At 47.4% G+C, this 15658-nt stretch overlaps 1 protein-coding gene across 7 annotated transcripts in view; it reads right to left on the minus strand.

Moving 5' to 3' along the window:
• Window positions 1–15658, minus strand: part of vav2 (vav 2 guanine nucleotide exchange factor) — a 292220-nt gene that overhangs the window by 1115 nt on the left and 275447 nt on the right. For 3 of the 7 annotated variants that reach the window (XR_010968976.1, XM_068012003.1, XM_068012007.1), the window contains exons 20-26: window positions 13093–13223; window positions 10269–10343; window positions 9075–9124; window positions 8553–8669; window positions 7542–7629; window positions 3790–3913; window positions 2019–2173 (exon numbers count right to left, since the gene is read on the minus strand). Coding sequence is in view for 6 of the 7 variants with exons in the window: in XM_068012003.1 (XP_067868104.1) it covers window positions 2019–2173; window positions 3790–3913; window positions 7542–7629; window positions 8553–8669; window positions 9075–9124; window positions 10269–10343; window positions 13093–13223 (740 nt within the window). In the remaining variant the exon portion in view is untranslated. Of the gene's footprint in view, window positions 1–2018; window positions 2174–2687; window positions 2772–3789; window positions 3914–7541; window positions 7630–8552; window positions 8670–9074; window positions 9125–10268; window positions 10344–13092; window positions 13224–15658 lie in introns of all 7 variants that reach the window. The other 4 variants (XM_068012008.1, XM_068012005.1, XM_068012004.1 and 1 more) reach the window with 4 other exon arrangements.

Here is a 15658-nt window from a genome sequence, read left to right on the forward strand (position 1 = left end):
TCAGTTATCTGCAGGAGTCTGTAACAAGGGATGAAATAACTGATTCCTTCAAGTCGTTTAGTAAACAGGCCAGTCGCAAGGATTTCTAGAGGCAGGTGAGGTTGCATCCACCCTCATTAAATTCACAAACACATGCAGCAAATATGGTTCCTGTGCTTTTTTCAAAAAGCATTTGGTAAGATCACATGAGGGGTTTTTAATAAAAATGGCAGGTCAAATTAGTGGAATGTGCTCACATGGACAGAGGGACGGTGGAGTTGAGGCCACGAGTGAAAGGTGTTTCTCAGAATCAGGGATTCGTGTAGGGCTACACTTATTTACAATATGCAGAATTGATCTGGGCCTAAAGCATGGCTACCCAACCAGACCCAACGACACGTGTTGGGTTTGGGTCAGGTCAGGTCGAGCATTTAAAAAAATTAAAAGACTCGGGCCTGGGTCGGGTTTTAATTTTATACCCGAGCCAGGCTTTATCTGGGCCTAGGAATCTTAACTTGCTGACACCAAACTGGGTTGCAACAAATTGTGAGACAGTTTAGACACATAGACTGGCAATGCAGGCAGACAAGGGCAAATACAGTTCAATGAAGAAAAATGGGAATAATAAATGTTGGCAGAATGAAGATAGGGAACACACTTTAAATGGATCTTGGTGCAGATCCACAGATCATTAATATGGCAACACGTAGATTAGGTCATAAAAAAGCAAACAGAGGCCTTGGTGATATATCTGGGGGTGAGAGTACCAAAGCAAGGAGGTAATGTGGAATTTATCCAAGATCCTCATTAAGCTGCAGTTAGAATATGGTGTACATTTTTTGTTACTCCATTACAAGCACATAAAAGAAATGGCAAAGGTACCGTATAGATTCAGTGGGATGTTGCTAGGGATGAGGAGCCACAGTTATGAAGAGCAACTTGAGAAGTTGGGGCATTTTGATCAGGCTGAGAAGTTTCAGATCAACAGGATGAAGGGTTTTGATGGGTATAATCAGTGAGAGATTATTTTCACTGTTTAATGTGATAGCAATGAGCAGGGGACAGATTTCAGAGAATCAAATCACAATACAGAATTAATGGGGAGAAAAATATTATTCTACAAAAATAACAGTGAGAATGTGAATTCAAGACCATATTCATTCACAAACTATTGTTGAAGCTGAAAAAATATTCAGTTAAAATGGAAATTAGATAATTTCTTGAAAAAGAGTATCAAATGGTGTTGGGAAACAGCAAGATAGTGGGATTAAGCTGGGTGGGATATTAAAGGGTACGGGGAGTGAGGGGGAGAGTGGGATTAGACTGTGTGGGATATTAAAGGGTATGGGGAGTGAGGGGGGAGGGTGGGATTAGACTGGGTGGGATATTAAAGGGTACGGGGAGTGAGGGGGAGAGTGGGATTAGACTGTGTGGGATATTAAAGGGTATGGGGAGTGAGGGGGGAGGGTGGGATTAGACTGGGTGGGATATTAAAGGGTACGGGGAGTGAGGGGGAGAATGGGATTAGACTGTGTGGGATATTAAAGGGTATGGGGAGTGAGGGGGGAGGGTGGGATTAGACTGGGTGGGATATTAAAGGGTACGGGGAGTGAGGGGGAGGGTGGGATTAGACTGGGTGGGATATTAAAGGGTACGGGGAGTGAGGGGGGAGGGTGGGATTAGACTGGGTGGGATATTAAAGGGTACGGGGAGTGAGGGGGAGAATGGGATTAGACTGTGTGGGATATTAAAGGGTACGGGGAGTGAAATTAGACTGGGTGGGATATTAAAGGGTACGGGGAGTGAGGGGGAGAGTGGGATTAGACTGGGTGGGATATTAAAGGGTACGGGGAGTGAGGGGGAGAATGGGATTAGACTGTGTGGGATATTAAAGGGTACGGGGAGTGAAATTAGACTGGGTGGGATATTAAAGGGTACGGGGAGTGAGGGGGAGAGTGGGATTAGACTGGGATCATTGTGAGAAGGACCTGTTTCAGGGCTGGAACATTCTCTGATTCCTGTTCTGTTCAGGCACTCACCTTGCCATTTGTTTCACCTTTCCACCATCCCTGGTCACCCCCGATCTTGTTGTAGATCTTCACTGTGTCTCCTACTCGAAGCGAGAGCTCACGCATGTCGCGAGCTGCAAACTTATACCGTGCTGTTGCCATGCCAATGGGTCGGGGGTTAAACACTGCCCGGACACACAACTAAACTTTAGCAAAGGTGAACAGAAAAAAAAGCAGCAACAAAACAATAGGAAAGCAAACCAGGCTGACTCTTCATGTCGGTATCTTCAGACTTTTTGTTTTTCCATTCATGCAAGACGCTGCTGATAAATTCAGCTAAAGTTCACAATGGAACTGGATCAGCTACTAATTTATAATTTACATTTCAAATCGTACTTCACTGGCTGCCTGAGTGAAAGGCACAGTAGAAATGGGCATCTCTTTAATATTTTAATAGCGCAGTTACAGTGGGGTCTGAGAGCAGAGTCTATTTTTACCTCCCACATGTGAAACTAGTTTTCCCTACACTATGGGTTTCAGTTTGTTGCAGTTGCCTCCCCAACCTGACCATCAGGTTTGAGGTTTTAAATTCCTGGCTTTGCCTGTCATGCTGATCCTGTGTTGCTGGGAGCTGGGCCAGACTGAGGGGCTTTAGTAGCAAGTCAGAGGAGGAGGAGAAGGAAGTAAAGGGAAATGTACCTGACCAGAAAGGAGTAGAGTTCTGAGATGCAACACTCGAGCCCTGAGGACTAAGAAAAGCAAAGTTGTAGGAAGAGGAGGAGGCTGCAGGGGATTAGAAAGAGAGGAACAGTCAATGCATAAAGAAATATTTAAACAGGAGAATTATTCCAAGCCATATTAAAACCCAAAAGAAAAAGCAACAATAATTTTCAGAAATAAAATCTTTGATTGAAATGGATACACCAGATTTGAGTAAAATGCCTGCTACATCACAGGACTTCAGCAGACTCATGGTCTCACCATGAAGGGACATATGGGAGCCGTGCTGGCTCTGAGACAGGACATTGAATTTGCACCAACACGAGGGGCATTGGTCTTACACCAGCTGACAATGGGGAATAAAACTGACAACAGATTGGCAAACTAGGCAGCAATCCATCAGGCCAGGTTTCCGCCCATTTGGCACCCAATCACATTTTCAGAAGCACACACCTATGTGTAGTTGATTAAAATCAGACATTCAATGTCACCACTATTCCCCAGGGTTGAGTGTTCTAACTCTGTCAGTCACTACCCTGTGAAATACCCCTCCAAGCCTCTGGGGTATGCTGTTTATGGAAACATGCCCAACATTGGCAGCATTTTGAGGCTATTCCTAAAATTGTTGTTTCTATTAAGTTGATCAAAAGTTGAGTTGTGCCAAGAAGGTTCTTGCATGGCCATTTTTGGGTATGTCCAAGAGATTGGGACAATGGAAATTCCCCCTTTACTCAGGCAGGTCAGGCTGCACCCTAGGGAAACACTGCCCACTTATTCTCTTACCCATATTTCTAGGCAGAAGGGCACTTGCAGAGCAATAACCAGACATAATAGCCTACACAGGCATCCATCCAGGAGTGCCCCAAATGCTGTAACAGCATCTGCAACTAGAATTCCACACAGGATTGGCACTTATTCCATTCACTCTCTCCCACCAGCTATCCATTTGTTTCCCTTACCCTTTCACGTTATATACCCCTCGTGTTATTTACTTCCCCCCTCCCATTATTTATCCCGCCATCCATTGATACAATGTAACTGACTGGAGGATTAACTGGCTCACTGGTGATGACCTGGTTACCTGGAGTCCGAGAGTTTGACCGCAGGACAGTCCTGTCTCGCTGTTTGTACGGGAAGCGTAAGGCTGTATCGAGCTGCTTGAAGCTCTCTTTCAGTGAGTGTGTCTGGTAATATTCTACCAGCTCCTATAATTAAAGATTTAACACTCATTGTTTACTCAATAACCTGACTTCACATAGACAAGTTAACAGAAATCAAGAAACCTTTGCCACCCAATCCCTGGCTCAGACTTATCCGGTTTTTTAAACTCCCATCCACACTCTAGAGACCAAGTCCAGTGGTGAATGTCACCTGGTAACTGCTGCGCTTTTCTCTGCCCCAAGTGATGATGTTTGGCATCATCGCCCACACACACCTGGGTCTCTTGTCCATGAGACCCACTTCCTGCTCCCTTGACCTATTTCCACTAAACTGTTGACCAGCCAACTTCCCCTCCTGGTCATCATGTTAGCTGATATTGTTAATGGTTCTCTCTCTTCAGGTGTTGTCCCTCACTCCTTTAAATCTGCCATCATCACCCCTCTCCTCAAGAAACCCTAGACCCCACCATCATTGCAAACTACAGTCCCATCTCCAACCTCCCTTTCCTCTCCAAAGTCCTTGAATGTCACCTCCCAATATTTTTCCCGGAACTCCATGTTTGAATCTCTCCAATCAGGTTTCCTGACACAGTACTGAAACAGCTCTTATCAAAGTCACAAATGACATCCTATGTGACAAAGATAAATCTTTCCTTCTCCACCTGTCTGCAGCCTTTGACACGGTTGACCACACTATCCTCCTCCGTCACCTCTCCACTGTTATCCAGCTGGGTGGGACTGCACTCACCTGGTTCCATTCTTATGTATTTAGGGAGAATCACCTGCAATGGCTTCTCTTCCTGCTTCTGCACCTATCTATCCTTGGCCCCTCCTATTTCTCATCTACATGCTGCCCCTCGACAACATCATCCAAAAGCACAGTGTCAGTTTTCACATGGACGCTGACGATGCCCAGCTCTACCTCACCACCACCTCTCTCCACTCCTCCACTGTTGCTAATTACCAGACTGCTTATCCAACATCCAGTACTGGATGAGCAGAAATTTCATCCAGTTAAATATTGGAAAAACTGAAGCCATTGTTTTTGGTTCCTGCTCCAAACTCCATTCCCTCTCCCTGGCAACAGTCTGAGATTAAGCCAGTCCACTTACAACCTTAGAGTTAAATTTGACCCTGTCATGAGTTTCTGACCTCATATTTGTGCCATCACTAAGTCCGCCTATTTCCACCTCCGCAACATCACCCGACTTTGCCCCGTCACAGCTCATCTGCTGCTGAAACCTTCATTCATGCCTCCGTTACCTTCAGACTTGACTATTCCAATGCACTCCTGGCTGGTCTCCCACATTCTACCCTCCATAAACTTGACGTAATGCAAAACTGTGCTGCCCATATCTTAACTTGCACCAAGTGCTGTTCACCTATCACCCTGTACTCACTGACCTACACTGGCTCTCAGTCAAGTAACGTCTTGATTTTAAAATTCTCATCCTTGTTTTCAAATCCGTCCATGGCCTCGCCCTTCCCTATCTCTGTAATCTTCTCCTACAACCCTCTGCAATCCCTGCGCTCCTCAAATTCTGGCCCAATGAACATCCCCAATTTTAATCACTCCATTGGTGGCTGTGCCTTCAGCTGCTTAGGCCCCAGCTCTGGAATTCCCTCCCTAATCATCTCCATCTCTCTACCTCACTTTCCTCCTGCAAGACACTCCTTAAAACCAACCTCTTTGACCAAGCTTTTGGTCATCAGACCTAATATCTCTTCATATTGTGTTTTATAATGTTCCTCTGAAGCACCTTGGGATGTTTCATTACGTTAAAGGCACTATATAAATAAGTTGTTGTTGGGTAACCGAACACTGGGGCAAGAACCAGAGAACTTCAACCAACATCTCCCAGAACAAAGGCTCACACACGCAGAATCAGAGCATTGATTCAGAATGTCTCTTGCTGTAATTAACGGCTCATCCAATGAGATTCCAGGACTCTACCCCAGAAATACTGATCCTCCACTGGGGACCCAACTTTCCTCCTTGAAGGTGCAACATACATCAGACTTTACGTTACTGACCTACACTATGTGGGACAGAGTACATATGTTTTTTTTCATTCATTCATGGGATGTGGGCATCGCTGGCCAGGCCAGCATTTATTGCCCATCCATAATTGCCCTAGAGAAGGTAATGAGCTGCCTTCTTGAACCGCTGCAGTCCATGTGAGGTAGGTACACCCACAGTGCTGTTAGGAAGGGAGTTCCATGATTTTGACCCAACAGTGAAGGAACGGCGATATAGTTCCAAGTCACGATGGTGTGTGACTTGGAGGGGAACTTGCAGGTGGTGGTGTTCCCATGCATCTGCTGCCCTTGTCCTTCGAGGTGGTACAGGTTGCGGGTTTGGAAGGTGCTGTCTAAGGAGCCTTGGTGCATTGCTGCAGTGCATCTTGTAGATGGTACACACTGCTGCCACTGTGCGTCAGAGGTGGAAGGAGAGAATGTTTGTGAATTGGGTGCCAATCAAGCGGGCTGCTTTGTCCTGGATGGTGTTGAGCTTCTTGAGTGTTGTTTGATCTGCACCCATCCAGGCAAGTGGAAAGTATTCCATCACACTCCTTACTTGTGCCTTGTAGATGGTGGACAGGCTTTGGGGAGTCAGGAGGTGAGTTACTCGCCACAGAATTCCCAGCCTCTGACCTGCTCTTGTAGCCACAGTACTTATGTAGCTGGTCCAGTTCAGTTTCTGGTCAATGGTAGCCCCCCGGATGTTGACAGTGGGGGTTGCAGTGATGGTTTCAGTGATGGTAATGCCATTGAACATTTGGGGGAGATGCTTAGATGCTCCCTTGTTGGAGATGGTCATTGCCTGGCACTTGTGTGACACAAATGTTACTTGCCACTTGTCAGCCCAAGCCTGGATGTTGTCCAGGTCTTGCTGCATTTCTACATGGACTGCTTCGATATCTGAGGAGTTGCAAATGGTGCTGAACATTGTGCAATCATCAGCGAATACCCCTACTTCTGACCTTATGATGGAGGGAAGGTCATTGATGAAGCAGCTGAAGATGGGCCTAGGACACTACCCTGAGGAACTCCTGCAGTGATGTCCTGGGACTGAAATGACTGACCTCCAACAACCACAACCATCTTCCTTTGTGCTTGATATGACTCCAACCAGCAGAGAATTTTTCCCCTGAATCCCATTGACTTCAGTTTTTCTCAGCCTCCTTGATGCCATACTCAGTCAAATGCTGTCTTGATGTCAAGGGCAGTCAAACTCACCTCACCTCTGGAGTTCAGCTCTTTTGTCCATGTTTGTGGAATATGTGGAAAAACTAACAGAAAGACAGCACCCTCACAAAATAACTACTCCGCCCAGTGTTTGTCTGAGCCATATACAGCAAGAAGCTCCCATGTTCCAGCCTGATCTGTGCTGCTTGTTTAAGTGACGATTGTAGCAGGAACCCAACATGTCCTCCGCTCTCTGGGTTAGGGAAGTGGGATGTCAACTCGGTTCCTACTCGCAATCACTACCCAATGACTCCTGTGCAACAAGACTGAGTTTTACAGTGATGCTCCAATGGTGGAATAGCCTGGTAACATACTCTGGGCTCTGACCTGTAGGAAGGTCACCTGGAGAAAGTGCCAAAGAGTACCAGGCTTCTGGAGAACACATCAAACACCATTCAGGAAAGGAGAGTGAAAGGGAACATACCAGGAGACTCTCAAACTTCTTGGCTTCAGTGATGTGGATCCAATTGTCCTTCTCAACGACTTTAATGTGCTTCACCTCGTCATTAAACCTGAGGAGAGAGGTCATCATTGGGGGATTGAGCATTGCAAAAACAATATCAAAAATCAACAAAATGAGATTCACCAATCAGATTGTAGATCAGGCTGAGGGACAGGATAAATCTCATTGAGAAGGATGTGGATTTGTTAAGGGAAGGTATGTCTGACTAACATTATTGAATTTTTGAGGAGGCAAAAGGAGGGTCGAGGAGAGTAGTGCGTTTGATGTACGGATTTTAGCAAGGCTTTTGATAAGGCCCCACATAGCAGACGGGTCAGAAAATTAAAAACTCATGGATTCCAAGGGAGAGTGGCAAGTTGGATCCAAAATTGGCTCAGTGGCAGGAAGCAAAGAGTTAAAATCAGATGTTTTTGTGACTGGAAGACTGTTCAGAAATGAGGAAAGATTGGAGAGGCTGGGGTTATTTATATGAGCGGTTAGGAAGGACCTATTTCCGTTAACAGATCAATAACCAGGGGACATAGATATAAAGTAATTGTTGGAAGGATTTGGGGGAGTTGAGGAGTATTTATTTCCACCCAGAGGAGGATGGGGTCTGGAACTCACTGCCTGAAAGGGCGGTAGAGGCAGAAACTCTCATCGCGTCTACAAAATACTTGGATACGCAGTTAAGGTACCGTAACCCACAGGGCTGCAGACCTAAAGCTGGAAGGTGGGGTTAGAATGGATTGCTGTTTTTCAGCCAGCGTGCAGATGATGGATCGAATGGCCTTCTCCTGTGCCTTACAATTTCTGGTTCTATACTTCTGTACACTAGGAAATGAGACTGAATAATGATCCAGCCTGGCCTGGATGAAGACCAGGACCACGTCCGGCCCATTCGCCAGACTACAACTCCGCCCAGACACACGCTCAGCCTCCACACGCTCAGCCTCCACACCTTCATAAAAACACAGTATGTTCATCACAAACCTGATGCTAATTGCAAATCTTTCAGCCTCTGCTGTCCGCTCACGAATAAGATAAGTCCCAGTGCTGTGTGACTTCAGGAGGTTGTCAGCTTGCCCTCGCTCCAGATTACCCGCAAACCTAGTGAGAAAAGAGAAATGCTGGAGCGAGTGATACATTCCCTAAATATACACAGGGACCACTCTCTGTTACCCTGTATCTCCCATGGGAGTGTTTGATGGGGGACAGTGTAGAGGGAGCTTTACTCTGTATCTAACCCCGTGCTGTACCTGTCCTGGGAGTATTTGATGGGGACAGTGTAGAGGGAACTTTACTCTGTATCTAACCCCGTTCTGTACCTGTCCTGGGAGTGTTTGATGGGGACAGTGTAGAGGGAGCTTTACTCTGTATCTAACCCCGTACAGTACCTGTCCTGGGAGTGTTTGATGGGGACAGTGTAGAGGGAGCTTTACTCTGTATCTAACCCCCGTGCTGTACCTGTCCTGGGAGTGTTTGATGGGGACAGTGTATCTGTCTGTGACTTACCATGGGTATGTGCTGTAGTCGGGTTCTTTTAAAGGTTGTTTAATAAAAGGCTGAAAGGAAAAATTACAACCAATTATTTTCTGTTCATCATTTGGTTATTAATAGAGATTTTCAACAATAAAACCTGGGATCACACCAGCTCAGAAGTGGAGGCACAAAACTTGGCAGAGTTCAGCTGAAATCCTTGAGTCAGTAAGTGACGAATAAGCTCCACAGACCATCCTCACTCAGTTGGATAACCTTGACATGGATGTCACAACAACAGCCCTACAATTTAATCCCAGTGCCCTGAGTGAGTGATGCCAGGATTTCAAAACGGAATTCCTTTTTGGAAGGTTTCAGGTTTGTGACCTTTCATCAGGACTGAAACGTTAACTCTGTTTCTCTCTCCACAGATGCTGCCAGACCTGCTGAATATTTCCAGCAATGTCTGTTTTTATTTGTTTTCCAGTATTTTGCTTTTATTCTTTTTAGAAGGTGTTTGGGTGGAGCTTGGGGACAGGAATCATTTGCCTGTGATGCTCTCCACTGTACCCCAGTCAGAGTCAGTGATCAGTCCTAGACTGACCTGATATAGCTCTGGACTTTCTTAATGCTTTATGAATGGCTGCACTGTTTGGCTGGACTGGGTCTATGTTGAGTCTACCATGTTCACAATCACTGTGGCCTTTCCTCTCACTCTCCTGATCCTTGCAGTCAGTCCGTTTCCCAGTTTTCGATCCATTATGTAAAACCTTGCAGCTTTCCGTATTGAATTTAAATTGTATGTGATTATCTGGGTCCTTCTGGCTGTTTTAACAGATTCCATTGTCGCATGCCTCCAATTCAGTAGCACCTGTGCATCTGTCCAGCTCACACCGTACCCGCTAAATTGAGCTCCTGGATGTAGATGAGTGTAGGTGGGGCAGCTCCCAAGGGAAGACCCCAAATGAATGAGTTATTGGAGCCTGGGACTAGAGGCCTGCTATCCGACCCGAACCCGACAACATGTGCTGGGTTCGGATCGGGGCCCGCTTTCGGGCTCGGGTTGGGTCGAGTCGTGGCGAGTTCGGTTCGGGTCGGCTCGGGCCTGCTGTGGTCCGGTCAGGTTTGGGTCGGGTTCTTTTTCCCGACCTAATGCAGGCCTCTACCTGGGACTGACACAGACAGGAAGAGGGGGACATTACACCAAGTCTAAAACCTGATCACACTTACACGGGAATCCACCAGACAAGGTTTCACAGATGAGCTCGGGAAGCAACCAGACCGTTTAGTTTGAATTACCCTCCCCTGGAACAGACACAAACACACATCATTGTAGTACAGCAGTGGAGCCCAGATGCAAGTGTGATATCCCAGAGACAACCCCGACCCCCTCACTCACCAACACCCCTCAAACACACATTATACAGGACCCTCAATGCCAGACAAGATTGTAAAACCCCCTCCCCCACTCTCCACCATCCCCCCACCCGGCAGGACACATTGCAATCCCCTCCCCCTCCTGAACATCCTACATTTTGGCAAGAGGAATATTCAGCCCCTCGAGCCTGTTCCACCAATATGGAGCTGGGGTGAAAGATGAACTGGACTTGTTATAAACAAATAAGACTGAAGTGAAACTTAGACCAAAAAATGGGAAAAGGAGAAGTGTTGAAATGAATTTAAAATGCACAGATTATCAAGTATGGGAAATAAACTGGAAGGAATATTACATAACCAGCTAACAGCATTACCGCAAACTGTCTGTGAACTGGACAAGAATGGAAAATAAATATATCGGAGGGATAAACAAAAGCAGAAAGGAAATTAAAGAGGGAACTCTTGCTGTCGAGAGGGTGATGTCGGTGGGGAGGAGACGGCCATTGAGAGTGCAGCACAGAGATAAAGGGCTTGTTCCAATAGCCAGGCATGTCAGAGCTACAAATTGTTGGAAAGAAATGGAAGAGGAAATTGGTGTCTGATTTGAGAGAAGAGCAGGAATCACAAAGTTATTCTTCTGGAAGAGTTTAATTATCGGTTAATCGATTGGACAGAAAGGGAACTCAATGGGATTCCTGCAAGGTGCACAGACTCTCTTCTCCAGCAGATGTTACTCAGCCTCTCTACAGTGTCTTTAACAGAGAAACAAATCCCAAAGCATTTCACAAGAGCCTGACACCAGAACAAAGGAGGAGGCATTAGCATCGAGGAGGGTTTTAAAGGAGAGGAAGATGATTTAGGGAGGAAATTCCAGAGCTTCTGAAGGTATGGCTGCCAAGGATGGAGTGAAGGGATGGGATGTGGTCAATGGACAAGAGACCAGAGTTAGAGGAGTGCAGAGAGTTAGCGGAGCGCAGAGAGCTGGAGGAGCGCAGAGAGCTGGAGGAGCGCAGAGAGCTGGAGGAGCGCAGAGAGTTGGAGGAGCGCAGAGAGTTAGCGGAGCGCAGAGAGTTAGAGGAGCGCAGAGAGTTAGAGGAGCGCAGAGAGTTAGAGGAGCGCAGAGAGTTAGAGGAGCGCAGAGAGTTAGAGGAGCGCAGAGAGTTAGAGGAGCGCAGAGAGTTAGTGGAGTGCAGAGAGTTAGAGGAATGCAGAGAGTTAGAGGAATGCAGAGAGTTAGAGGAATGCAGAGAGTTAGAGGAATGCAGAGAGTTAGTGGAGCGCAGAGAGTTAGAGGAGCGCAGAGAGTTAGAGGAGCGCAGAGAGTTAGTGGAGTGCAGAGAGTTAGAGGAGCGCAGAGAGTTAGAGGAGCGCAGAGAGTTAGAGGAGCGCAGAGAGTTAGTGGAGTGCAGAGAGTTAGAGGAATGCAGAGAGTTAGAGGAATGCAGAGAGTTAGCGGAGTGCAGAGAGTTAGCGGAGTGCAGAGAGTTAGCGGAGTGCAGAGAGTTAGCGGAGTGCAGAGAGTTAGCGGAGTGCAGAGAGTTAGCGGAGTGCAGAGAGTTAGAGGAATGCAGAGATCTGGGAGCTTGTTGTGAACAATGAAATAGATGAGAATCTTGGGAGCAGACACCGCAATATAACAACAAGGAAGGGAAAAGGTGGTCTGCATAGAATCTAGAAGATTGGATTGCAGTACGGCAGAGTTTAGACAAATGAAGAGGAAGCAGAGGGGAGGGAATGTGGAAGGAGAAATTTGCCCACATGACTGTAGAGAAAGTGGGATGTGTTTAAAAAAGAGAAATTGGAAAGATACAAAATAAGGACATTCATCAAAAACGAAGAAACTAGTAAATAGTTTCATGGTGGCAGAGGTGAAGAAAAGGGATTAGAACAACAGCTTGTGTTTATATAATGCCTTTAATGTAACAAAACGACACGAGTGTTACAGTACAAAATCTGACACTGAGCCAGAGAAGGAGATAATAGGGCAGGTGACCAAAAGAGGTCGGTTTTAAGAAGTGTCTTAAAGGAGTGGAGCTAGAGAGAGAGGTGGAGAGGTTTAGGGGGGTAATTACAGAGCTTAGGGCCAGGCAGCTGAAGACACAGTCACCAATGGTGCAGTGATTAAAATCGGGGATTCAGAATTAGGGGATCGCAGAGATCTTGGGGTTGGAGGACGTTACAGAGATAGAGAGGGGCAAGGCCAGGGAGGGATTTGAAACAAAATTTTGAAGCACTTTGGGATGTTTTACAAAGTTAAAGGTTCTAGTTAAGCACAAGTTGTTATTGTAATTGGCTGTCTCTATTCTTGAGAGTGGGAATTACACAGGTCACTCTGTGGACTTCCAGCACATCCCCATATCCATGAAACGTCATTCTACAGGACTGCCAATCTCCTCCATCATCTCATCCCTCATCCTGCCAATCTCCTCCCTTATCTCCCTCAGGATCCAGGCATGTATCCTGCAGCACTGGCAAATCATCAACCTTTAGCCTAAATTACTAATGGAACATTTTCCTTTCAACCATCACACTATCACTGCTCCTGCTCTGCAGTGCACTCCAACAGTCCAGTAATAGCACCGATGCTAGCTCAACCCAGTCATGAGAGTTCTTGCGATATACTTGGTGAGTTCTCATGTTGCTGCAATGGTCAATGCTTTGGTCCAGCAAGTCTCACCTCCCACCACAATAAGTCTGGATCACCCTTCAACAGTTCAATGACTTCTCCAGTCTGGAAGTTAAGAGCTGCTTTGCCCATGGGTGGAGGAGGTGTGCCCTGGTATGTACGAACTGTCACCATTCTGGGACCTGGAAAAAAAAAATCACAAAGACCCGTTTCAGTTGAATTCCAGAATTGGCAGAGAAAAGGGGCGGCAGTGACAATCCGAGTCTGTTCACCACATCAACCTCAACTAAAGGAAAAAATAATACCCGACCCGAACAACATTGGACCCAAGCCCAACCCGACTCCTTCCATTTTGAGCCACGCCTGACCTGACCACGGCCCGACCACCGGAATATTCACTTTACCAACCTTCCGATTCCAAATCTGTTTTTCACTTTTTCAGTTTGTGCAGATAAGCAACAAAGACTGTAATCGGGCTTGAAAGATTGTTTAAAAAGGTGAAGATTGGAACCACAAAGTCAGTGATTGTTTGGTCACAAGTTAAACAGAAACCCATGGAGTTGTGCCCAGACAGGTTGTACCACATTGTTCCAGTATCTGTATTGCTTAAAATAAACAGAGCAATTGCCCAAAGACTCAGAAAATATCAATATACATCATCTAGACTCCTGCTTCACAGGTTGAAATACTTGCTGCAAGCTTATCCAGCGAGCAGCTGAGATGTAGAGACCAAGAAGGTCCTGAGTGATTATTATAAGGTATACAGTATTAATATAAAAAATATAAAATGATCACTGTCAGGACTCTAGTCTAGTAAAGTACTGTATGTGTGTAGACTTGAGTCCTGACTTCGTGGCTCCAATCTTCATCTTTTTAAACAAACTTTCAAGTCCAATTAATACTGTGTGTGTCTGACCCGGGCCCGGGCCCAGCCCGATAGGCAGACCCAGAAGAGCAACCCGACCAGAACCCGACACGTCATCAGGTCCCGTTGGGGTCAGGTCGGGTAGCAGGCCCTTAACATCAACCACTTCAAACATAGCAAACACACTCTGCAGGCGGAAAAGACTGGGAGAGAAGGTGGGGGGGGGGGGGGGGGGGGGGTGCGGTGGGGGTTGGTTTTACCTCACAGTCACTGCCATCGCTTCAAACAGGTTTGGATGACTTCCAACGTGTCAGTGTGCAGCACTGTTGCCTCCGGGTCAAAAGGTCATGGACTCAGGTCCAACTCCAGAGACTTCAACCCATAATCAAGACCGATACTCAAAGGTCAACACTGAGGGAGTGCTGCACTGTCGGAGGGTCAGTACTGAGGGAGCTCTGCACTGTCAGAGGGTCAGTACTGAGGGAGCTCTGCACTGTCAGAGGGTCAGTACTGAGGGAGCTCTGCACTGTCGGAGGGTCAGTACTGAGGGAGCTCTGCACTGTCAGAGGGTCAGTACTGAGGGAGCTCTGCACTGTCAGAGGGTCAGTACTGAGGGAGCTCTGCACTGTCAGAGGGTCAGTACTGAGGGAGTGCTGCACTGTCAGAGGGTCAGTACTGAGGGAGTGCTGCACTGTCGGAGGGTCAGTACTGAGGGAGTGCTGCACTGTCGGAGGGTCAGTACTGAGGGAGTGCTGCACTGTCAGAGGGTCAGTACTGAGGGAGTGCTGCACTGTCAGAGGGTCAGTACTGAGGGAGTGCTGCACTGTCAGAGGGTCAGTACTGAGGGAGTGCTGCACTGTCAGAGGGTCAGTACTGAGGGAGTGCTGCACTGTCAGAGGGTCAGTACTGAGGGAGTGTCGCTCTGTCAGAGGGTCAGTACTGAGGGAGTGTCGCTCTGTCAGAGGGTCAGTACTGAGGGAGTGCTGCACTGTCGGAGGGTCAGTACTGAGGGAGTGCTGCACTGTCAGAGGGTCAGTACTGAGGGAGTGCTGCACTGTCAGAGGGTCAGTACTGAGGGAGTGCCTCACTGTCAGAGGGTCAGTACTGAGGGAGTGCCTCACTGTCAGAGGGTCAGTACTGAGGGAGCTCTGCACTGTCAGAGGGTCAGTACTGAGGGAGTGTCGCTCTGTCAGAGGGTCAGTACTGAGGGAGTGCCTCACTGTCAGAGGGTCAGTACTGAGGGAGTGCCTCACTGTCAGAGGGTCAGTACTGAGGGAGTGCCTCACTGTCAGAGGGTCAGTACTGAGGGAGCTCTGCACTGTCAGAGGGTCAGTACTGAGGGAGTGTCGCTCTGTCAGAGGGTCAGTACTGAGGGAGTGCTGCACTGTCAGAGGGTCAGTACTGAGGGAGTGCTGCACTGTCGGAGGGTCAGTACTGAGGGAGTGTCGCTCTGTCAGAGGGTCAGTACTGAGGGAGTGCTGCACTGTCAGAGGGTCAGTACTGAGGGAGTGCTGCACTGTCGGAGGGTCAGTACTGAGGGAGTGCTGCACTGTCAGAGGGTCAGTACTGAGGGAGTGCTGCACTGTCAGAGGGTCAGTACTGAGGGAGCTCTGCACTGTCAGAGGGTCAGTACTGAGGGAGTGTCGCTCTGTCAGAGGGTCAGTACTGAGGGAGTGCTGCACTGTCAGAGGGTCAGTACTGAGGGAGTGCTGCACTGTCAGAGGGTCAGTACTGAGGGAGTGCTGCACTGTC

This window comes from Heterodontus francisci, chromosome 32, assembly GCF_036365525.1.
Source record: "Heterodontus francisci isolate sHetFra1 chromosome 32, sHetFra1.hap1, whole genome shotgun sequence".
In the NCBI taxonomy this organism is placed as follows: domain Eukaryota; kingdom Metazoa; phylum Chordata; class Chondrichthyes; order Heterodontiformes; family Heterodontidae; genus Heterodontus; species Heterodontus francisci.